The sequence below is a fragment of the Carassius gibelio genome, chromosome B14, assembly GCF_023724105.1.
Source record: "Carassius gibelio isolate Cgi1373 ecotype wild population from Czech Republic chromosome B14, carGib1.2-hapl.c, whole genome shotgun sequence".
NCBI lineage: Eukaryota > Metazoa > Chordata > Actinopteri > Cypriniformes > Cyprinidae > Carassius > Carassius gibelio.
In genome coordinates this window covers 12,624,180-12,650,154 of record NC_068409.1, presented here as the reverse complement: position 1 = coordinate 12,650,154, position 25,975 = coordinate 12,624,180, and the positions used below count along the sequence as shown (strand labels likewise).

General features: G+C 36.7%; 1 protein-coding gene and 2 long non-coding RNA genes across 3 annotated transcripts; all 3 read left to right on the top strand.

Moving 5' to 3' along the window:
• The first annotated feature begins 675 nt into the window (after positions 1-675).
• Positions 676-3,120, top strand: hbegfa (heparin-binding EGF-like growth factor a). The gene is made up of 6 exons (XM_052575282.1): positions 676-872; positions 1,457-1,666; positions 1,821-2,025; positions 2,130-2,285; positions 2,367-2,459; positions 2,553-3,120. Exons 1-5 carry the CDS (start codon positions 830-832, stop codon positions 2,437-2,439), a joined length of 687 nt encoding a protein of 228 aa, XP_052431242.1. The 5' UTR covers positions 676-829; the 3' UTR covers positions 2,440-2,459; positions 2,553-3,120.
• Positions 3,121-17,839: 14,719 nt separating this feature from the next.
• On the top strand, positions 17,840-19,540 carry LOC127971061 (uncharacterized). The gene is made up of 3 exons (XR_008156739.1): positions 17,840-18,475; positions 18,947-19,200; positions 19,446-19,540. It is a non-coding gene; the product is annotated as an uncharacterized LOC127971061 (long non-coding RNA).
• Positions 19,541-19,614: 74 nt separating this feature from the next.
• On the top strand, positions 19,615-21,186 carry LOC127971060 (uncharacterized). The gene is made up of 3 exons (XR_008156738.1): positions 19,615-19,666; positions 19,795-19,859; positions 20,524-21,186. It is a non-coding gene; the product is annotated as an uncharacterized LOC127971060 (long non-coding RNA).
• Positions 21,187-25,975: the final 4,789 nt, after the last annotated feature.

Below are 25,975 nucleotides of genomic sequence, written 5' to 3'. Positions count from 1 at the left end.
GTAATAATGTCAAGGATTAAAAATAATGAAGGATGATTGATTTGTTAGATCTTAAAAGGTTTTGACCCGTAACTTTCATTAAAATTTCATTATCAGAGCATTAGTGAATGTCTGTTTAAACACATTAACATATTTTGAAAGAACCATATTTTCAACATGCTTTACATAAATATTTTCCCTTAATGTGCTTATACTGATCCACTTGCATGGCTCTCATGCAAATGAAATTATAATGACATAATATTATGTTCTTTTTATTACTTCAACCTCGTGATCAAAACCATTTCAGTAGAGAATGCTGATTAGCAGATTTGTTGCGATGGATTTTCAAAGTGAGCCTTTATTTACTGCTGTTGAACGTGTAAAATTGTATCTATAATGCCAACTTTACTAATACCAGAATATACAATCTGTTATAAAATTTGTGAGAGTTTATGAAATATCTCATCTCCTGCTTTTTTATTGTTTACAAAGTAGGTCAGATGATCACAGGTGGGTGTATTTGTAGCACAGTAGGAGGGTTAAAACTTATGGGGGAAAAAAGAAGAAAGAGATGCAGACCAATAAAACAGCTAATAAAACATCATCAAAGGATTTTATCTTGATACACGATCTGTGACAGCTCTTATAGTGGGCGTGGCCACACTCATATTTAAGAGGCTGTGACTGGGACGCGGCTGATTTTTAACCTTGACGCAAGAGAGACGCTCACGGTAACAAAGTTAGCCACGAAGTAACAGTCTACGGTGGCTTCAAAGGAATTAACACTGGTGGAAGGATTTTAATTTTGAAAGCTGAATCTATCGTCTTCATTACCAGAAGGGAAAATATGAAGTTTTTAACTGTTTTGCGTCTTTTCGTCTTTGCCATCGGTGAGTATAACTGACAGACCGAGGTTGCTTGTTGCTAAAGGGTGTCGCATTACAACCCCTTGCTAGTCATACAAGTGTAAAATGCTCAGTTTTTGGTAAAGAAACGTGGGAATTACTAATAAAATGAGGATAAATTCATAACATGACTTGTTTCATATTCAACTGATGCTTTTTTTTTTTTTTACCGTGCAAAACATCTAACCTATTAATGGGTCAACAATGTCATTCAGTCATTCTGTTTTAAGAATATTCTAGGATAGATTTATTTTTGTCTCGTGCGTTCATTCGTTAGCTCAGTGTCTGTGCATGCAGGATTTTTGTAAATGAACCCCCTCAGCACCCACTATGGGTTTTAGGTAATGCACATAACCTATTATTAGTTTTAAAACATGCTTATTTGTATGTCAGTCTCTGGATCGTGAAATTAACTTGACTGTATTCTTTCTAGTTTAAAGGGAAACTATTAGTGGGCTCTATGCATTAATAACAAAAATAATACTCCAGCAAGTATATCATTTACATTGTAGTCAACAATCAATCAAACTGACTAAGTTTTAATGTCTATTCACTGTTTTTCCATTCAGTGGCTGTCACATCAGTGAGCAGTGCGTCTATAGAGCGGTTCGAGAGCGAGAGGCCTTCACAGACCGCTGTGATTGATCTTCTGGAGGCACTGAGTGAGAAGAGATCTACTGTGGACAACAAGCAAGTGGACTATGAGGGGGAAGAGGAGTATTACTATGATGATGATGAAGAGGAGGATGAGTTTTCAGGGGATTACGCAGTGCCACTTGGTAATTAATTTAAACATGCGCATTTAGCAGATGCTATTATCTCAATAGAGGGCCATAAGCAGTTTGACACAGATTTTGTGATTTTCATTTATGCTGTAGTTTAAATTTTAGGATGAATAACTGTACATTTCTTCTTCTTCTCCGACCAAAACAGTTGCTTTTTCAAGCAAACCCAAAGACCCGAGTGCAGTGTTGAATGCGGAGAAACTTGAGGGCTCGAAGAGGAAGGGGCTCGGAAGGAAGAAGGCCAAAGGAAAGGGTAAAGGCAAGAAAAGGAATCCATGTCTAAAAAAGTACAAGGACTTTTGCATCCACGGAACCTGCCAGTATTTCAGGAACTTAAAGGGCCCCTCATGCATGTAAGCCCTTCCTTTAACCCATTTCTCCTGTCATTTTTGTCACTCTTTCATTGAAATGGTTATTTATAAAACAGTTTATGAAAAAAAAAAAAAATTTGTTCCAGATGTGACAAGGGCTATTCTGGAGAGCGATGTCACCTTTTCATCCTGGAAGTAAAGCAGAATGAGGGAGCGTATAACCCCACTACAGCGCTTGCTGTGGTGGCCGTGGTTCTCTCTTCATTGTGTCTCACCATCATTGGACTTTTAATTGCACTCAGGTTTGTATTTAATCACCCCCACTAAATTTCTTTCATCAGATGTTTGCAGTCTACTATAATGTCAATCTTTGTATCATCTAGGTTTCACAAGCAAGGTGCATATGATGTGGAAAATGAGGAGAAAGTGAAACTGGGGGCAGCCCCACACCACTAAATGAGACGAGAGAGAGAACGGTGAGTGAGCTCATCCATTCATACACGCTGCGTAAAATCAACCAGCATGATTTGACTCGGTCGCCTGACATCTGCATTCTGGTTTTATTTCAGGGCAACCGTGTGGAAATTCTACCTCAAAATGAAGTGGCAAAGTTGAATGTTGTGCGGCGCAGCGGGCAGAGCGGGCTGGAGAGGAGGATAGAGTGACAGCATTTGTTTGGCAAGAGTCATGGCGCCTCCGTGAAGGGCCTGACTCACGAATGACTCGCTAAATGGTTCATAGGAGAGCTCAAAACCTGCCATGAACTGGAACTCTGACAAACAGACTCGGTCAGGAAGAGAAACCGAGCTGTTCGATGCAGAATGAGAAGGAACTCTTCGGGGTTGGGAATGTAGTTTGAGTTTTAGAGGCTAGGCTTTTTCTAGTCCTGAAGAAGCTTGGCCTGAAATAAGTATTCTTACAAATAAGCATTTTTGTTCATGTCTTGTGCACTGTGTGTTTAATCGTTGCTGGCTATGCTTTAATTTATTTATTTATGTATATATCTATATAAAACTATTAATATTTATTTGGATTTAGACCAACTTTGTCCAGACCTAATGCACTGGCAATGTATTTGAAAGTCTCTGTGTTGTATGTTGATGTAATATTTTATTTATTAAAAAAAAGCAGTAGTAATCCGTGTCTATTCAGTAAATGAGTACCGAACAATGGTAGACTGAAAATCAAAACCGTATATTATAATGGTATGTTTATTTTTTTTTTTTTATGCATTTAATTAAGATAATATTTGCAATGATTATTTTTTTTTGTATTTTGATGTACAGGACTGTGTTAGAATGTGTATTTCAGCAAACTTTATGAAAAGTCATATTTCAAAGAATTTTTTTTTTTGGCCAGTAAAATGCGTACACTGTTACTGAACAGTGTTCCTAATAAGAAATGTGAACTATTATTTCGTTTTCTGTTTATTTAATTTCAGCATCCTGCTATATAAGACTCCGTAGTGGTTTTCTCATTGTATGTATGGAGTATTAAAAAAAATGCTCCGACAATAAATTAAGGCAAAAAATAAAACCTCTTTATATAAAAGACCACGTTATTGTAATTTCATTAAAGAATTGTATGCTCATTATTTTCCCAAGGAGGAAGATTCCAGTGTGATGCAATGAGTCATTTCCTCATGAGAGCAGTTAGGACCGGTTTCCCATTTTGAAGATATTTTTGAAAACTAGAATACTGTAATGTCTACATTTTGGTATAAAAAGACAATTTTGTCTAGTCTGTCTCCTGCTCTCAATTCCAAAAATGTCTTTCATGTGACATGCACCTGTATCCTGAGCATGTGATCTGCATTGTGGCTTTTTGACAATAAACACTCTTTCACAAACACACCCATCACATGCAACTTCTCACCTTGCATTATCTGTTTGCATCATCGTGAAATTGCACTTCCTTGACAGAAAATTGCAATACTTGTTGGACAAGCATTTTATACTCAACTGTAATTACTTCTGATCAATAAAAACTGGATCCGGGACGGATTTAAAAGATTTAAAATTCTGATTCTGATTTAAAAGAGGAAACCACACCACAGAGCTCATTTCCTTTTGCATGTTTGAAGTCGGTTTCAGATCCTTTTGTTGGTTTTTTTAACCTCTGACCCTCACTGTTTTAAACCAGCGTTTAAACATTTGTGGCAAACCACCTCCGCAAAATGCATTAACAAGCTCAGCTTGTTCCACAGAGTGCCTGTCTGCTTGAATGAATGACTCACGCTGTTTGTTTGTAAAGCTCCTGTTGGGTGACATCATTCATACAGGGGCTTCGGAAGAAGTGTCCCACTGCTGATAAACAAAATAAATAATAAAAGTTCACTCAGCTTTGGGGTAATTGGATATGGTGGGGTCAGCTGACCGATCTGGCAGGGGATTTCGGTTGTTCAACACACGCTGGGTGGTCGACAGCCCTCTTTTAGGGATGACATCATTCTCGTGTTTTATGAGCTATCCAATCTAGCTCTGCCACATCTGTACATATGGGTTTGGGTCACACCCTGGCAGTATGTTGAGCTTACATTTCATAATCTAGGAAGGTTATGATGACATACCAGAGCAGAAATGCCCCTCAACTAAGTCCAGTTTCTCCTAAGCTTCTTTACAAGAAAATACTGTCAGTCTTGTTTCATTAGAATTAACTGCGAAACATACTAGTGATTTTTTTTTTCTGAAACTATCACTGCTCTCAGATGAGGATAAAACTTCAGCTCATTTAACACTACAGTGTTGTGTAGAGCTGTTTTATAGCTAAATTGAATTTGTTTCATAACTGATGAATCTTGCAACATCAGCACTGTTTTGGGCGGTTTACACAGAGCACACTTTTGCTTTTAAAAAAGAGGAATGAAGAAAAGGCAATGCAATGCAATTTTCCATAGTTTTTCTACGCACACATGCACTAGATGCATTTAACCATTGCGGTCGCGTCTCACACATGATATGGCATTCAAACAACACTGCCAAAGCCCCTTTAAGGCAAGTCATTTCACTCGGCAGCCATATTTGAAATCTCTTTGAATAGGGAAACTTAAAATTCTCATTATCATTTTATGATTAAATTTCCTATCTGAAATCACGTATGAAAACTGACAACAACTGTCTAATATATGTTGTTTCTTTTGCCCAAATAGCCTATTTTTTCATGCTAGACCAGCCAGCTCTCATGAGCAATCCAGAGATTGTCTTACTTTACTGTCTTATTTAATGTAGTATTTACTGTTGGAAAATGTGTAATGGCTAACTTGGATCACATGAGGCACCTTAGTCATAAAACGGCCTCTGGTCTCCTTCCTTGTGTACCACCAAAGCCACAGCATTAGCAATATCCATTACACTTTTATGGCTAAAGTTTGCAGGCTTGCCTCAGAAGCTGCTGTCACTTAGAAGCCATTTTGAAAACTGTATTTTGTCGACTTAAAGTTTTTTTTGGAAGGATATTTTGTCAACTGAACAATCGGTAGCCATGTTGTAACGCAACAGTTCAATCCATTTAATTCACTGCACTTCTTTTCCTCAAGCCTAATTTTTATTCCTGTCAAAAATTGAATATGAACTGAATCACCACCAAACTGGCATAATCTAAATAATAACCCTATTGTTTTCTGTAGAGGTGCTTATAGCTAATTTGCACTTGTTTAATAATTTATATACTTTACACAGCCATTGAATTGAAGTGAATTAGCAAAACTGACTTGAGCTGCTTTACAGTGGAATTTCAATTTATTTTATATTTGATGAATTTCGCATCACTGATTTTGTAACTTTCCTGTTTATTACTGTGAATCCGCTTTGAAACAGTCTGTATTGTATAAAGCAGTATATAAATAAAGGTGACTTGAAGTACACTCAGACATTTCTTGTAGTGGCTTTACCTTTGAGACATCTCCACCGGTTGAGTAAGATGACTCAGTTGAGTAACATTTATTGTTTGCCAGTAAAAACGTGCCTTTTCTCAAAACCCATTTGTTGAGCAAGGTGTTTCCTGCTGTAACAATGGCTCATTTCCAATGTACAATGGAAGTGCGCACGCTGACAGTTGGGGATCTCATTAGGCCACCAGAATGTGTTGGGCTAAAGGTTCTTTATACATATCTCCAGAAGGTGTTGTGTCTTAGGTGTCTGTTTTCACTCACTCACCTGTGTTGAGCAGGGTGTGCATGTGGTGTATTACTGACTATCTGGCAGCGCAGAAGAGCAGCTGCCGCAGAGTCGGACACACAGTCACTCCGCCGGTGAAACACAAGATCTGATGGATGAGGTGTCGACAGAGCCATTGTGATTCAACACTGAAGGTGCCTGATAGAGACACTCGTTCACTATTTACAGCTCAAAGGGGAATCTAGAAATACTGTCTGAACATTTGCAGAATTTTGCATTTGTAGGATATAAAATATAGGGAGTTGTGAGTGGTGGGTGACAATGTGTTGCTATATTGTTCTCAGTGGTCATCAGCAGGTTGCTAAGTGGTTGCTAGGTGGCCACAAAATTTGCTTCCATAGTCCTTTACAATAGAAGCAGCGAGATAAAAAGTAGCAATTACTTTTTTTTAAAAATTATTCCGTGGTGGTAAGGGGCTTCCAATATTATTGGCTTTCCATAATGGACATATAAATATAAAATATTTATGATATATATATATATATATATATATATATATATATATATATATATATATATATATATATATATATATATATATATATATATATATAAAATCTTTATAATCAATATTGATATAATACGTAATGATGAAGTTGCATTATCCAAAGCACATGGCAGTCTGAGGACATAGACAGGCTCGGGATTATGGGTAGGAATTGAATGTTTACAGTAATCAGACTTCTAATGTCTCATGGTGCATCTCTACATAAACAACAACTGTCTGACTGTCTGTTTTTCTACTAGAGAGCCAGTAGTCCACTTCATCTTCTGTCCTGATGGCCCACATGAGTTGCTCATCTTTCACCATGACCTCATGCTGCTGGACAGACACTTGTGTATCTTTATCACGTTATTAAATTCTCACCCGTCTATTTAGATCCCCTGGGGGGTCCGAGCCGGATTGTATGTCAAATGTGAGGAGAGGATATGATAACGCTGGGAGGAGTGGAGCAGAGAGGAGACAAAATGACTAAGAAGCCATCTCTTTTTTTGCTCCAGCTCCTGCACAAACAAATTCAGTTGCTTTTTCAGTGGACGCTATCAATAAATGTTGGAAATCAGATTGTGTTCCAGGGCTGTGGCTTGTGTTGAGCATTTTTACCACATTGCAGAATTCAGTCAGAAGGGTGGGAAGGATGTCTTGCACTTTACTCACAAATTTAAACAAGAGCCTCCACCCCCTTCACAGCCTCACATTTCCGGTGAATGCGGTTGGGCAGGATTAGGCTAAAGCGTGCATGCCTTTCTTCCAGGATGATTCTTCCATGAGCCACTGTTTTGCAGAGCATGCTGATTTTAAACAGTTAACCAGGTCAGACTTTCTGAAAATGTCACATTAGGTTGCAGCTATGGTTGAATGACAAAAAAGAGATCGCAACTTATACCTCACTACTGAACAGATACTAAAAACAAGAGGGAAAAAGTCCACTTACAGACAGTGGCAGCCAATGGGGCAAGTACACAATAAATGTTAGCACATTTTGTTCATATGAACATATCGTAGTATGAGTCAATATGATTTTTAAACATGTAAAAAGACTGACAGGAGGGAATTAATAAGAAAAAGGTTTTTGTGCTGAAATACTATTTAACTGTTTAGTGAATTTGGCCCACTGAGGACTCAAACATAAGTAAAAACCTCTTAGTGAATAATGACCAAACACACAACAAAACAATTTAAAGAAAATTAAAAGAAACCATCTCACGCCAAACATCATGAGTTCACGTGAAAAATACATCACGGAGCAAAGAGGAAATGACAATGCACCAACAGACAAGACAGAGCAGGATTCATTTTGGTATGAAACAAAGTCTCAGTATTCAAATTATTTCATTTAGTAAGAAATTCAAACAATAAATACTGGGCTCTTTAATGTGTCGTGACAGATCTCTGTAGTGCCTCAGTTAAAGTGGCTTGTGAACCGATGATATCTTCCTCTTTACTAGTAATAGCACAAAATAAACATGAGTGAGTGTCAGAAGTTATCTTTTCCAATCACAGAATACACAGCATTTTCAGAGCTGTAGCACAAGAGCATGCACTGTGTGCCATTTTTCAAGTTCAAGTCCACTGACGTTAATCTACTCTCCCGTCTGATTTGTTTGTTGGACAAAATGGTAGATTTCCCCATTATTACTGGTTAGATCCCCCGTTAATCCAAATTGGGTCTGGAGAGAAACAGTGAATGAAGGAATCCTTGAATTTTTGTGTCTTATGGTCACCAAGGCTGCATTCATTTGATCAAACATAGAGTTAAAATATCTGTTAAAATTAATATCTGTGACCCAAAGCATGGATTTTCAGCATCATCACGGTCTTTAGTGTCACGTGATCCTTCATAAATCATCTGATTCATTGCTAAAGAAATGATCAGTATATATTATTATCAGTTGCTGAAAACAGTTGTGCTGCTACTTATATATTTGTGGAAACTGTGAAAGTAAAAAAAGCTCTGGTACTTTGGCTCTGTTTTCTGTTTTCTTGATGAAGCCAAACTCCAAGAAGTTTCCTTTAAGAAGCCTGAATCAGTCTGGCTCTCTGATTTGCATGTTGTCTGGTTTCTGAACAGCGAGCCACAGAGAGGTGGGAGCTGTAGTCATGGCCCGAGGAATGCTGGAGGGGATTTTTCACATTGTGAGCTCACTGCTCTCCAGTAAAAGCTTGGCTTTACAAAAAAGAGATGTAGTAATGGCAAGAATCATCAACATGCTTTTTAAGGAGTGATCCATCCCTGTAGTATTAGAACAATGTCCAGGTTTTTCATCTGCACGCAGCCCTGTTCAAAAGACCAGCACAGACATGTGTTTTTGTTTTTACATCAATGCATCATTTCCTTTATCAGTTTTTTTTGTCACGTTTTGCAGTAAAAGTGCTTAAAACATGAAAAATCCTAACACGATTCACAACAATACACTTCTACAGTAAGTACAACATCCATTCTAGTCCCAGATCCCTCAACTTTCGACCTTTGCAATAAGCGGAAGCCGTAATTTGACCACAAACCAGACCAGATCCCAGAGTCATCGACTCTAATGTCACAGCGCAGGGTTTTGGCATTTCTTCCAGGGATGAACAAAGCCTGGCTCAGAGCACTTACAAGTGATTTTTTCTGTGTGCTCCACACTTCTTACTCTTTCAAAAGCTGACTGGACAGAAATATGAAAAACGCTTTATTGCTAACAGTCACTTAGACCTGATAGATCATTAAAAGTATCTGCGGTGAGCGCTGATTACTCAGCCATGTCCCCCGGTGAATGTGTAAGCGTGAGTCAGAGCACCCAGCTTTTGTGTCTCCATGTGAAACCTCTTCCAATCGGTGCCCCCTGTTGTGTTTTCCAGGGTTGACGGGCAGATGAGTCGCCCCCAGGGACAATGAGATGATGTAGGCTTGTACAGGTCTGGCCCATCATCAATGAACTCGGATCAAACACTCACCACAATATATGGCATCAGGCAAATGTTACACTGATGACCTCGTACGTTCTGTGAGTCAACGGACAATTTCATTCAGTGAATCTGAAACACGACTGAATCACAGCTACGAACAATTAAGCTGATTATGCAAATACTAAATAAACATGGTGAGAGTGGCAATATTGACACTGACTCCATTATTAGATCAATGTTGAGGCTCCATCCTTTCTGGGTCCACATCATAAAAGCTCTAAACAAAGACCTGTGAATGTGACATGGTTTATATTCAGATATTGTACTCGTGTGTTATCTTACAGCTTGACCCACTACTTGCGTCTGTGACTGTTTCTGGGGTCTAATTCATGTTCTACGTAAATCTATGATAGTCCGTTTCCACCACTGAATAAAAATAAATAAATAAATAAATAAGGTAATTGTGACTTTTTATTATTATCATTTTTATTTTTTACTAACAATTCTGAGAAAGAAAAAAAAACTGCAAGATGTTATTTTAGATTTTTTTTTTTCATTCTCATTTTATTCATGTTTTGTTGCATCTCACAATTTTGACTTTTTACCTTACAGTTTTGGCTTTTTCCCTTCAAAAAAAAAAAACAATAAATTTTTTTTGTTATATCTCATTTCTGTGTCTGTGTGTGATTTTCATCTTTGGGTTTCTGCCACAGATTAAAAGAATTTAAAGATAATTGTTTGATTTTATCTAATAATTCTGACATGTTATCTCAGAAATGCAAGCTACGCACAATACAAGACTTTTTTTCTTGCAATTCTGAGGAAATAGTCAAAATTTTGGGATATAAAAACAGAATTGCAAGATATAAACAGAATTGTTTGTTTCTTTGTTTATATTAGTTTTTTTTGTTTTTTGGAAACAAACTTCCAAACTAATCTGAAGACATATTAAATGTGTTTAACACTTAAACAGGATATTAAATGAGAAGAAAATGCATTTTTAAATTGGTATATTAACCAATATTTCTGAAAGATTGAGGACAGTTTCCAGACCACCTGCAGGAGGGGCTTGCTGTAAAACCAATATTCCCCTGCTAATAAAGCTGTACTGAAAGCAGGAACGAGACCATGGAACAGAATACAAAGACAGACTTTTATAGCTAGTCATTAGCTGGTGATTAAACACTGTGCAAGTGGATCTGTGGGCATAAAACACACATCTGCCGAGGTTGATGTTGAGTCTTTACTCCCTGGCTCAAAGAAACCCAATGGAGATTAAAGGAATGAGTCTGTTCCCTGCTAACATTACGGGTCATTCCCCAGCATTCCTTGTGTAGGCTCGACTGATATTATGGGATGGTCACAGAAACTGAGAAGCGGCTTTTGTTTTCTTTTGCTTCTCACGCCAGCTGGCCTATAACAAGAATACAAGGTGGATCCTGTGTAGATGCCCTTCCTTGATATTGTAATATGAAATGTTATGAAACGTTCTCTGGAATATTTGATTCTGATTGACACAAAGAGTCAAAGAGAGCCCTTATTGTCAGTATGTCATGTTTTTGGGAAGAAATTAATACATATATTTAGCAAAGACTCAAAAATATTAAGCAGCATAACTGTTTTCAGCATCAATAATAATAAGAAATGTTTCTTGAGCAGCAAATTAGCACATTAGAATGATTTCTGAAGGACCGTGTGACACTAAAGACTGGAGTAATGATGCTGAAAATACAGCTTTGCTTCACAGGAGTAAATATTGTATTTAAATAATATAAAAAAACATATTCAAATAAAAAAAATATTTTAAACTGTTTTAAAACAACGACATTTGAACTGTAGTGTATTTCTGTAAATTGACTATTAACTGCATATTTGGCCTTTTTTGTTTGACTTCTCCTTTTTCAGTGTCAGATTAAAGGTGTTAGATCATGCAACATGAAAAATTCCCTAATCTTTTAAGATGAAACTATGATAACATGCTGTAACTCAAAATTTCCTTGCCATTTTAAAAATGCATAATAAGTGAAACTATCTAGAAAAATGCCTCACTCTGAAATCATTGGATTACAGATGTCAAAACATAAAAAATTAACATTTACACATCCAACAACGCCTATTCAGAATTCAGAAACATGGCCCGCCTAATCACAGTGAGGAAGTAAAAAAAAAAAAGTTGAATATATACTATTAACCTTAAAGCCACATGGGAAAGTCCCCCCAAATGATAGAAACCAATGTTATTTTTAACAGGATTCCGCATCATTTCAGTATTTTAATGGTTTGTGTAGAACATTTCAGTGCATATTTTTTTTCTATCAAATGTAATGCATAATTTGCGGTCAATCAATCAATCAATCAATCCATTTTTGAAGAAGTATAGGCACAGCATCAGAAAATGGTCCATTTTGTTCTAAGGGTCAGGAGAGGGTTAAAAACAGTCATTAAACTCATGGCTATCTTGGTACAAAAAAAAACCTTAACAATAAAAGTGAAAAATACATAAAGCTGTTCTGAAGGCACACAAACTTTGACGTCTCCTTTCAGCGTTCAACAAACACTGTCAACAAGTAGCTCTGACAAATTGCAGCATAAAATCAGCCTTTATTTTTTTTTTTAGAAATGAGAGCAGTTGTTTCCCATTTCCATTCACCAGAAGCTTATGCTATCTTTCTTCTCCTTGTGGGATCTATTCTTGGGTGTTTTGAGGCAGGGTTCTTCCCCTTCTGGGTTTTCTATAAATAACTTCAGACCTTTAAAGTGTCAGTTCACCCAGAAATTCATTAATTACTTACCCTCATGTCCCATAAGACCTTCGTTCATCTTCAGAACACAAAGTAAGATATTTTTGATGAATTCTGGGAGCTGTCTGACCCTCCCATATACTGCAATGTAATTAACACAATCAAGGTTCAGAAATGTAGCAAGGACATCAGTAAAATAATCCATGTGACATCAGGGGTTCAACCGTAATATTACGAAGCTACGAGAATACTGTTTGTATGCTAAGAAAACAGAAATAATAACTTTATTAAACAATTCATCTCCTCTGCGTCACCCTAGCACCATTTTGGAGATTATCCACTGAATGTAAGCAGTGTACGCTGTTCTGTGTCATCCGCAAACGAATCATGAATCAGTTCAATGAACAAATCAATGGCTCACTCAGAAAAACACAAAAGAAGATATTTTGAAGAATGGTAGCCATTGACATCCATAGTATGGGGGAAATAAACACTACTGAAGTCAATGCCAGCAACTGTTTGGTTGAACATCATTTACATTTTTAGGTTAACTATCCCTTTAATTACTGATGTGCGTCACGAAATGTCCTGTACCTATGTAGTATGGCTCCTTTCACACTAGCGCTTGGCTGAAAATACGGTTGTCAGACCTAAAATATAGGCTACGAGGGTGAGTCTGGTTATGTGGTTGTCAGTCACATAAATTCTGTCTATCTTCCATCCAAGCCGCTCCCCTCATTTTTGTGTAGTTTTGCCAGGTCTGTGGTTTTCCTGTGAAATTGGGCTACTTTAAAGGTGACATATCATGAACATTTTAAAATGACTCGGAAAGTCTCCAAGTTTTAAGTGCTATAATCAGGTCCCCAGGGAATCTAACAATCAAAGAAATGGAAAAAATGAACCCAGTAACTTTGTTTTGGAAAACCTTTTTCTGCAAGCTTCTAAGAATACGAGCGTGTCAGATTTCGCTCCCTTGGTGACGTGGCAAACGGAGCTCTTTATAATATTACCTCCCCTCAATCTGTGAGTTTATACCCACAGCGCCTGTTTGTGCGCGGCAGTTAGGCCTTTAATTTGTATTTATTTTATTCTAATTTTTTTTAAATGTTCACTAGTTCCCGCCTCAAAATGTAATAATAAATGATCTCTGGAGTATTTTGAAACTTCAGACATATTTCGGGGATACCAGAGACTTGTAAAAAGGGGCATAATATGTCTCTTTAACACCTTTGCCAAGGGTTGTTGCAACCTCAATAACATGATATTTAGCCCCTGGAATGTGAATTTTACCAGCAGAACCAAAGCCAAAAAATATATATTTTACCTCCCGGAAGGTGATTTATACTATAAACGCTACTGAAAATTAACTTAGATCTGATGGATAAACTCTCGTCTCGACTGGACTTTCATTGCTTCATATGTGATAAGACTTTATAGTTTTATGGACATTTGTCATATTAATTTAGTCACTGTCGCTATGGTTAAAATCAACAGAATATGGGTTTGATGTGAACTCACACCTATAAATGTGGTTGTCCCGGACACTGACAGTGTTTACATTGCTTTGATTTAGTGTTTTGAGCAAAAAAATTGGAATAAGTAAATGAATTGTTTGTACATACAAACAGAAAACATAGCTGTTGTTGTTGGGAATGAAAAACGATTTATATGACGCATTCGGATTCCCTGCAGGTCATTCCTGAAGAATGCCACCTACATGCTAAGACAGAATGTGTAATCTGTTGCTACGGGCTACATTCTTTATCAGATCTTTTATCTGATATGAACCCTTCCGGTGAGACCTTTTATTACAAAGCTGAGACTGATGACTAATGCTGTGACTGTCAACGCCAGTAGCGTCAATGGAGGGATTTTTTCATCAGGGGTGTTCAAGCAATGGAAGCCCAGGAACTCCCTGAACACCCACGACACACTTATCACGTTTCCTTTGTTTATTGAGAGGCCCACTCTGGCCTCACTGGATGCTTGTCATCACAGAGTGAATTGTTCTTTTCTAAGCTAACACAAAACCCAGAGTCGGTGAACTGTGTTCTTTTACCAGGTGTCAAATCTTTACAACAGGTAAAGAATGAAGGTCGTACTCAAGGTTTGTTAATGTTAACCAGTGTACAAAGGTCAAATTGAGCCTCAGGAGCTTTCGTGTGGGAGGTTAATCTTTATTAGGTATAGGAGTGTTTGTGTGTTTATCTATAAGAGTTAATTTTAGAGAACCTGTCAAGAAAATGTCCTAGTCTTAAAGAAAATTAAATTAAAGAAATATTATACTTTAAGTAAATGTCTATTTTTTAAACATTTATTTTAAATCGGCAAAAATTTTCAGCAAAGTATTGCAAAAATATCATTCTAAACATAAATGCTTATAATTATTATTTTGATCACAGTTGCGACTAATGCTACCAGAATTTGGATGGAAAAGTTCTTAATTTTCCTTCAATCAATGCTACAGTGCAATCCTCATGGTCTTACATTTTCCATGCAATTTTTGATTATATGATTTTGACATGAAATATGATTTGGGCATGATTCTGCGAGATCCAACCACATCATCCGATTGCTGTAACATCTGTCTGGCAAACCTGTCATCAGGTTTCTGTAATAAAAGAGGTTCCCTTCTGGTTTATCGTGATGACACCCTAATGACTGATAGAAAAACATACGGTTTTGTTTTGGCATGTTATTTCTGTTGCTCTTAGTTTCTCAGAACAGCTGGACTTTAACCTCCGCTCCAGACTTTCCATTCACTGCCGGCAAATGACAATTCTGAATTTATTATAACATGCTGTAAGCTTACACAGTGTGCATATTGCATAAATAAAAAAGGCCACAACCCAAAGTAAAGACCTCTGTCTGGCTTACCCTGCCATGGTGTCATCAAGAGCAGCTGTCCATACTGAGGAAAGCCAGGCCAGTGTACTGTATCAATGCTTCACAGAGTTTCCTGACCTTCACACAATGTGGCCTGTGAAATCCCACAACACCATATCAGGGCTTGCAGCAAGATCATTCTAGCAAGTGCTGCATTTTAGAGTTTCTTAAAAAGGGTTACTGAGAGTCAAAACACACAATACACTCTAAAAAACGCTGGGTTGTTTTTTCAACCCAACTGCTGGGTTGAGGCCGTTGGATAGGACTTTGGGATGTTTTAACCCAAGTTTGGGTTGAAAATAAGGTTTAAAAAAAAAAAATTTAACCCAGCGGGTCTGGGTTGAGGACGCGGACGTGAAGGAGAGCACGCACGTCACGTCAAGATCGTACGTCTCCAGTGCGAGCAGCCGCCATTTTCTCAGCGTGATAGTGATGGGAAGTTCGGATCATTTTACCGACTCGGACTTTTGAGTCTCGTTCAGCAAAATGAACGAATCTTTTTTCGAGTCATTTCGTTCATTTCGTTCATTTTAGCAAAATGTTATTAAAATATTAAGTGCTACCTCCTCAACACATCTAGTACTTACGCAAACGTTGATCACACCACAAACAATACAAAAATAAAATGCTATGAGATAAAGAAAAAAAATACTCATTCTTTACCTGGGTCTTCAGTCTGTGATTAGCTCATCTCACCTCTTATCTGACAAGAAGTCCTCGGGTTTAAGTCATTCCTTAATCACGTGACAGCCCCATACGCAAAACTAACGCGGTCTTGAGCCGGAAAGAGAATTGATTAGTTCATCTCATGAGTCTTTCGGGTCGAGTTTGACTCGTTCCTTAATCACGTGACAGCCCCATACGCGAAACCAACGCGGTCTCGAGCCGGAAAGAGAATTGATTAGTTCATCTCATGAGTCTTTCGGGTCGAGTTTGACTCGTTCCTTAATCACGTGACAGCCCCATACGCGAAACCAACGCGGTCTCGAGCCGGAAAGAGAATTGATTAGTTCATCTCATGAGTCTTTCGGGTCGAGTTTGACTCGTTCCTTAATCACGTGACAGCCCCATGCGCTATTTCTGACATTTCTGTCACCGTGTTTTTGTTACTGTTTGTTGAGGATCTGTGGTTTGTTATTATTTTATAAATAAATAAAACCCTGTTATAAATAAAATTTTGATTAATTTGTCTTCTTGACTGTCTATCGGTAAATAAACACTAGGCTATATAATAATATAATAATCCAAGCTTACAATAAAAAGTATTTATAGACTAGTTTGTTCATTTTTACTCCAATTTTGAGTTTGCTGGTATAATAATTGCTTTTCCTAGGCAGACTTGACATATTGGTGTAATATATGTATAAGAAGATTGCCCAAAAAAGGACATAATGACATACATTAAAAGCAAATAACATTTTGAATTGAATTATTAATGTTAAAGACAAATGTTAAAGACATTAAGGTTATGATAACTTCAGCTTTAACAGTTTTAACCCAGCTCAGAGTGAGGAGTTTCAGATCCTGGTACACTGCCAGTGCAGGGCCATGTTTTGGGAAGACTTTGACAAGAGGGTAGCAAGCTTGAGGCCTTCTGCTACCTCTTCTAAGACCTCAGATGCTATGATGGCCAACCTTGCAGAGCCACTCTTACCCCGCACATCAGACCCTCTGGCCTGGTGGAGGAGATGTTCACCAGTTTACACAAGCCTTTCTGAAGTCACAAAGACAAGACTTTGCATTGTGGCCACATCCGTGCCATCTGAATTTTTTTTTTCTAAAACTGGGCAGATTATCTCAGATAGAAGAACTCACAGACTCAGCCCATCCAAGGTCAGGGAGCTTGTTTTTTTTTTAATAATGTAAACATGCCTTAAAGCAAGTCCTAAAAATATAGCCACAGTGTGTTATTTATTTTAAAGCTTATTTATTTTTATTTATTTAGAAAAAGACTAGCTTGTTGTGCAATATTTTTGTTGTTGTGATTTTAAAAGGTAATTTGTTATTGTTATAAGGCTCCATAGCTTTAGTATCTCTTAATTTTCATTTATTTTTTATTCAAATGGTTTAAAATTATTTTGTGAATAGCTTGTTGTGCAATATTTAGTTTTTCTTTTTTTTTATATTGTACTTTTAAAGTTCATTTGTTAAGGTTATTAGACCCTGTGGCTTTATTATCTTTTAATTTTAATTTCATTTTTAATTATTTACATTTTTATTATTTTAATTTATTTTGGAATAGTTGTCCTCTTTGTTACAAAGCTTTTCTGTAATAAACAATAAACAACTATTCAAAAGTATGTACAGTGTTTTTAATGTTTATAAAGTGTCATATGTTACAAAAGTATGGTTTACACAGACAATCTGATTTAATAACTGCACAACTAAACAAAAACAAACAAACAGACAGAAAAAAAGATCAACATTTTAAGCATAACCAACTCTTTATTTCCACATTCAGTGTTATGGAAAAGTACCACCATGACAGAAATTAAAAACAACAATTTGAAACCAGAAATGCATCACGTTACTGTAAGAGTAAATAATACTAATAATAAATAAGTACTACGCACCCATTTTGTAAGGAAAGTTGTAAATGAACTAATTACTCTAGCCAATGTTGTCTCACAGTACAAAAGAACGAAAAACCCGAAGAACCGAAAGATGAACTATTCAATTATCTGCATTCTTTTACTGTCAGTGTCTATGGTTTTAGCGTATGGGTCTGTCACGTGATTAAGGAACGACTCGACCCGAAGACTCATGAGATGAACTAATCAATTCTCTTTCCGGCTCATATTGCATTGGGTTCAACGTATTGGGCTGTCACGTGATTGAGGAACGAGTCAAAAACCCGATAGACTCGAACTATGAACTAATCAATTCTCTTTCCGGCTCATGCTGCATTGGGTTTAATGTATTGGGCTGTCACGTGATTGAGGAACGAGTCAAAAACCCGATAGACTCGAACTATGAACTAATCAATTCTCTTTCCGGCTCATGCTGCATTGGGTTTAATGTATTGGGCTGTCACGTGATTGAGGAACGAGTCAAAAACCCGATAGACTCGAACTATGAACTAATCAATTCTCTTTCCGGCTCAAGACTGCATTGACTGACAGGTGAATTACTACGACTAGAACAGAACCCATAGAATAATGCGCATGCGCGACTGAACGAATCACTCCCCGAGACGACTCGTTCTTCCCGAGTCACATTAAAGATTCGTTCAAAATGAACGAATCGTTCAAGAACGACACATCACTATGATAGAAGCGAGAAGCGAGTGAAAGACTATGGTAAGTAAATATTCAAAATGTAAAGTTATCTTTTATTGTTTACCCGGTTGTATGAAAGGCGGAAGGTTTTATGAAAGGTGGAAACAAAGGAGCTTAAAGTTATATATATATATATATATATATATATATATATATTTTAAAAAAAACGGACGCGGTTTTCGCCTCAGACACGGAGTACTTAACTGCCTCATGTAACGTTACTGAATGGAGGATGTACTTTTAATATAACGTCTGTGAATGTATTTTGTCATATTTACATAAGATTTTACATTATCTGTACTTTTTGAGGCGTTAACAGACGGTTATGGTCACGGTTACGCTCATGTGAATTTGTCTTTTTTTTTCGCGGTTAAACTGAATGTATGTTTGTCTCCTAAAGGAAACGGCATTGTGTAGTAAAGACTAGCATAATTATTTTGAGGCTGTTGAAGTGTTAACTGTTAAAAGTATGTTTTACATGTACTATTTCAGACTTGTCCGGCTCCTGTTTTCATTGTCCTCGCGCTGAGAGTTAAAGACACAGAAGCTGTTTGTGTGAGGAGTCACAGACCTGTGTGAGGATGAGGAGGAGGTGTTCTTCTGAAGAGAGGGACAGACGGTTTAAGGAGAGTAAGCTTCAGAATAACATCAAGTTATCTTTATTTTTACTAAGACTAAAATAATGTTGTTGTTTTTTTAGATGTTGCAATCCAGAGACAAGATAACTTCATTCTTTTGAGACTGATGTAAGTTAAGTTATTATTACTTTTTTTTTTTTAGAAAATTAATGTTTATGTTGTGTCCTGCCTGTTAACTTCACATTTTGATGCAAAAACAGTGTGATTTTATATATATATATATATATATATATATATATATATATATATATATGTGTGTGTGTGTCTGTATGTGTGTATATATATGTATGTATATATATGTATGTATGTATATGTTAATATTTTATTGAAACCATTGATGTCCCTCTTTGCAGAACTCAAACTAACTGGAGTTAAGGACACAGAAGTCTGCTTGTGTGAGGAGGAGGTTTTCTCAGCTTCTTCTGAAGAGAGGGAAAGATCGTTTAAGGCAAGTAAACTTCATAATTTCATGTTATCAGTTGTTGTTGTGTTTTACTAAGAGTAAAATAATATTTGTTTTTGTAGATGTTAAAAGCAAGAGACATGGGAGAGCATCGTTCCTTTGAGATTTTATGTAAGTTATTTTTAGAAAATAAATTTTTCTGTTGTCTCCTGCCTGTTTAATTCACATTTTGATGCAACAACAGTGTGATTACGTGCTCATTTCATTAAGACCATTGATGTCTGTGTTTTTTATTGCAGAAATCAAACCAACTTTGGAGTTGTCTGATTTGGAGAGTCATTATTCTTGGTCTGCGTTCTTAGAGGTAAAGTTCACACAAAAAATCATTTACTTGCCCTCAAGTCATTCCAAACCTATAAGACTTTTGTCTGTCTTTACAACATAAATTAATATATTTTTAGTTTTCTCATAATATTTGTTAATCCATTTATAGTTTAGATAATCAGTATTTTCAAGCTTCATAAATATAGTTATTGTAGAAGTAAATTCTGATATTTATATATGAATACATCTTAAATTATATGATAGCAAACATGTATGTTCAAAATAAAATACTGGTCTCCCAGACCAGCAATGGAGGACACAAAAAGAGAATATTAAATATATTCATATGCTTTCCAAAAAATGAGCAGAGTTTGTATGAGTCTGGAAAAACACGGGGAGAGTAAATTATGAACATTTTAATTATTTGGTGAACTAACGGTTTGAAGAGAATGTCATGTCTGTTTTAATGTTTCAGTAAAGAAGCTTTCTGAAAGCGATATTTATTCAAACAATATTGCATGTCCTCACACTAGTGCTGCCATTAGACTTCATGAGAGCTGTGATAGACAGACATTAAACAACCTCACAAAGTGTTGAAACTTTAAAACCGATTATTTACCTATCCTTACGGATGTGAATACACCTCTACCTGAAAATGGATAGTTTAATTAAATGTTTAATTTTTTCATATGTGTTTCTCTTAGGCCACTGACGAAGAACAGGCGGTGACTGGGATGAATGCTGGTCAGAGAGGAGAATCTTCTTTCCCCTAAACTGATGCAGCGGTGGTTTTAAAGGAGGACGCTGCCCTGGATGATGTAGAAGATGTCACATGCTGTGCTGATGGGGCTTCTTCATGACTACATCAGTTATGCTAAAGAGATCATGAAAATTGACCGTGATGCATGATCTGTATTCATGGACTATGAAACAAACTGTAAGTGTATAATTTGTTAAAAAAAAAAAAAAAAAGTTAAATGCTTTTTCTGTGTTGTTTAGTAGAAGAGTTTACACTCTGTCATTCATACACCTGCTCACATTTTCACACACACACACACACACATGCGTCTGTTAAATGTTATAATATCAAAGTTAATGTTGTGATTTATTTGTGTACAGTCATGCCAGAATAGTTGGAAAAAACCTAACTAATTGTAAATTTATTGTATGTGTTTTCGTATATTTTTATACAATATATACAATTGAACAAAGTCCAATTTGATCTTAAGTTATATTCATCAAATGTTCAATGCTTTGTTTATGAACTCTGTAGCTGTTAATGCCATCCTTTTCTGCATTTCTTCTAACATGTTACTTTTTGACTTTTCTCTTGTTTTTAATAAATATTTTCCTTTTGATAATTATTATTTGTGTGTAAAAGTGATATTTAAAATGAACAACATTTCTAGGTTTAATGCCTAGCTCAATTTGGGTTAATTTTAACGTAGAAATGCATTGTTTCCCCACATGGCTGCACTCTGCGAGTTTATTTTCTGCCAGCAGGAGGCGCTAAGAGCGGGAGAGGTAGGTTTCTCCGGTAACGGCTGCAGAGCGGTACTGAGCTCACAAACGCTGCCTTATCAAGCACATGCGAAATGATATCGAACATTTTCTAAATACAGTAGTTTTCCTTCTGAAATACAGTGATAAAAAACACCCGCTCTGTTTTTTGAAACCTTGCAATATAGTCATTTTAAACTATAAAAAAGGCAACCCAGCAGGCTGGGTTAAATATGATAACCCAACTGGTTGGGTTAAAACAACCCAGCGCTGGGTTCGTCCCTTTTTGACCCAGCGCTGGGTTGTCAAAATAACCCAAATTGGGTTGTTTTCAACCCAGCAGTTTTTAGAGTGTAGAACATGTCCCTTGACAGCTATATTTTTCCATTGCTGACAGCTTAGTAACAACCGAGAAAATGAAATGTGTGCTAATGTCAAACACAGAGGTTACATCACATATGAAACTACATTATTATTCTTTATTTAGCGAGCATTTATTCTTATCCAAAGGGTCTTAAAGGGATACCTCACCCAAAATAAAAAATCCTGTCATCATTCTGTTACTCACCCTCATGGCATTGTATGCTGCTACTTTTTTTATAGGATGCAAAATAGAAATTCTAAACAATGTTAATGCTTTTCTTTTATATAAAATGGCCATGGCTTTTAAGTTGCAAGATGTTAAAGATACTTCCAAATATCATTTAAAAAACAAATTTCACACCATATGTCAGGTCTTAAGCTCACACTGGTTTTAAAATCCTAATCGATTATGAAATCTGATTGCAGAAAACATAAGGAGAATCTTTGCGGATTACCCTCCCTCAAATCTTAAGCATGCACACACTACAAGATTTGAAAACTGTGGCACATCACATGCTACAAGATATTATTAAGATTATCATGCCAGAGTGAGAGCCTCACGTGATTTTAGCAAGCAGATCATTACTGATATCAAAGACAGGTGCTGATATTTCAGTGATGTTTACATGTAATATAGCTAGCAGCTTTTTGCATTCACCCGGTATTTTCAAAACTGAGGCGATTTCACTCCAGCACTTCTCTTTCTCCTTATGGTTGTGATACGTTTTCGACACATTATACAGACAACCTGTGGGCCACAAACTTAGACTTCAACCCCTATGCTGACCATCCAAATATACACTCATTTAGATATGAAAATCTGAAAGAGCATATTTTTGTTTTTACAGTCGTTCCTGTTTGCATCAGTGGTTAAGGGAACTGGTATGAAGAAGCTCAGTGATCATAATTATGGCTTGGGTGGAGGTAAGGATCTGCCTAGGCATGCTGGGTGCTCCCTGAGCTTTGCGACGCTCTCACAACTCTGGAATGCTGTCCAAAATTTCCACAAAGCCCAAAATGAATCTGGTTTCTAATACAGCTATTATTTTCAGGTTGTGTGTTGGATATTCTCAATAAACAGTTCCTGAAATTTTTAAGCTACTGCAATGCTGTTGTGGGAAATATGGCACCTTGGATGTGACTCCACCAAGTTTTAGATTAGTGCTCTGTGATTATTTCGTGATTTGACTGTACCGTGTCAGGCAAGTATGTTCATCCAGAAACAAATAGAAGTACTAACCATGGAACACACTGTCCCACAAATAAAAGAATGCGAAAATACAGCAAGTAAACTTACATACTTTGATTGGTTAGACTGTGGCTCATCAGACTTAACATATAAGGGAGGTTTAGACGTTGTTTTACTGTGACAACATATTAAATTTTGTGTAATGCAGTGGAGAACATTCTTTTGCTTTTTTCCAGCACTGTTATTTTAAATTATTAGTGGTGAATGCCATGGTTAGGGATATATTATATAAATAATACACTTAAGCAATAATATTAGTAATGCTTGCCTGTGTTACAGTCTGTAACTCAGCAAAATGAAAGCCTCGTACCTTCCAAAACTGGATTTAGCAGCAACTGCCTGGCACAGTGACAGAGGGTTTCATACTCTCATCATTGGAATGACCCCCAAGAGTTTACTTTGGTCTGAGGAAGGAGATTCATGTGTGACTTACACCATCAATCACAACCCATCATGTCGTTCCAGATCTGAATGTGATTTGAAATGGGATATAAATAAAGCTATACTTTTTGGAAGTGGGTTGCCACAGAAATGCAGTGGACAGAATGTTTCTACTTGGTGTTTTACAATTCAAACATGAGCGTGCTTGTTCACTGAGGTCATCTTGTTGTTTTAAAGGGGTCATATGATGCGATTAAAATTTTTCCTTTTCCCTTTGGAGTGTTACAAGCTCTTGGTGCATAAAGAAGATCTGTAAAGTTGCAAAGACTAAAGTCTCAAATCCAAAGAGATATTCTTTATTAAAGTTAAGAGTGCCACGCCGCTATAAAACGTCTCGTTCAAACACGACCCACATGTCTACATCACTATGTGGAAATATTTGCGTATTACCATGCAAAGAAAGAAGGTGTGGTTTCAGTAACCGCAGTTAGTGTTGAAGCAGCCATGTCAGGGAGATGCTGTGTGTATTTAGGTGAAAGCAAAAGCACTTTATTTGGCCTTCAGAAAGTAGATGCATTTAGGAATCTTTAAGATTACTTACAACAGAACAGCAAAGCATTTTATGCTCGACCGATTCGTGAACCTATGAGAGGAAGTAATTCTGACTTTGCTACGACAATCTGGCACTTCTGTATCAGCTACTGGAAGTATGTTTTATTATTAGTTTAATTATTTGCTATAGAATGTTCAAATGCGGAGTTTTGCACGTCATGTGTGTGTGTGTGTGTGTGTGTGTGTGAGAGAGAGAGAGAGAGAGAGAGATGGTCACACAGTGGAGACAGCTGTCTTAACCGTCCGTGGCTTGTGTACTACAAACACATAGGAGCTTCATTACTGTGTCTGTCACGTGACTCTGTTCTACTTTCGTGCTTGAACGAATGGTAAATCTAAGGACATTATTAACTGTCTTTATATTTATTTTGATTGATGAAGCTCGTGATTATGGAAAGGGGCGTTACATTTCCGACAAGTGCTTACGGTGTTTGGCCAATCACAATGCACTGGGTCAGTTGGCCAATCAGAGCAGACCATGCTTGTCGGAAAGATGGACTTTGTAGAAAATTACACGTTTGAGAGAGGCAGTGCATAGAGGACCTACAATAATGTACAGTATTTGCAAAATAATGTTTTTTTTTTTTTTTTTAATTAGAGCATGTCAACATATTCTGTTACACCAAATACATAAAATAATGATCTTTAAAAAAGCAACATGTGACCCCTTTAAAGCACATTTTAAAGCTCAAGTGTGTTTTCTGCGGGATTGCAGGCATAATGATTCTTGCAAACAGGTTTCATGCGTCATTCATTGGTGAGATAATCAGATAGTTCTGCCTCAAATTCATGCCATTAGTAGAACCAAAGTCAATTCATGAGTAATGAAAGATCAAAAGTAAATTATATACTATACGAATATAACTTTGGGGTATAATTGTATCCAAATGCATTTATTTTACTAGTTTATTGCAAATTTGCAATGAATATATTTATTTTTGTAAAAAAATTTCTGTGCATGGTTTGGCCAGACAATTGGTGAGTCTGTCCAAGTCTCAAATGTAAATTCGGCATTCAGTCTGCTGAGGTGTCACTATTCAATTCAACTATGACCTGATTGTGCTGGCAGTCAGGGTGTCTATGGTCTGTGATGGGTGATGACATCTAGTTTCAACACCTGTCAGATGGGTGCAAACCCCCCAGCTCTCAGCATGTGTGAAGGCAGAGAGTATTTGTGGTCACTGGGCTTGTGGTTGTAGAAAGAGTGACATTTGTATAATTAATGGGACCCCTGTCGAGGTTGTGAGAGAGATTTATTGAGTATTCAAAGACTCCTGAAGTTTACTCACTCTTCAAGAAATTCAAGAATGTATTATTGTTTTAAACAATGGCAGATTTTCTACTCTATCTCGCAGATGACTTTATTCAGCTTTCTTGAGTGATTTGAAAAAAAAGCAGTGTCCTTAAGGACTAAGGGTTAATGCTTACAATTGCAGAAAGTAATTTTATAGTAGTCAAATGTTTGGATGACGCAAGGACCAAAAAAAAAAAAAAAAAAAGTCTCACAGTGAATGAGAAACCAAAGCCAAACCAGAATGCCATAAAACAAACCTGGATTAAATCAGCTTTTGTTTGAGTGCATGAGCCTCTTTTGAGCCGGTTAAGCAACCATGCAAAACCACACAGAACTGCATTGCAACATTCAAAAGAATACCTTACAATCCACTGAAAAGCAGAATACCTTGAAAACCACATAGAAATTTCCTAGTAGCATTTTTGTACAAGAAAAAATGACTTATATTTACTCCACAAAACAAAACAAAAAATATCTATCTATCGATCTATCTATCTATCTATCTATCTATCTATATATATATATATATATATATATATATATATATATATATATATATATATATATATATATATATATTGTATGGTGCAAATAGAAACCACACAGAATTTACTGACTGACAGCGGAGTGACAATCTTGGGAGACAGAGTACAGAAAAAGTTTTCCTTGTTTTTAAAATACCACCAGCCAATTAGCACTAGGCCATTAGCAAATGCCTTAATGACAAACACATCCTGCACAGCATAAATCTGCCACC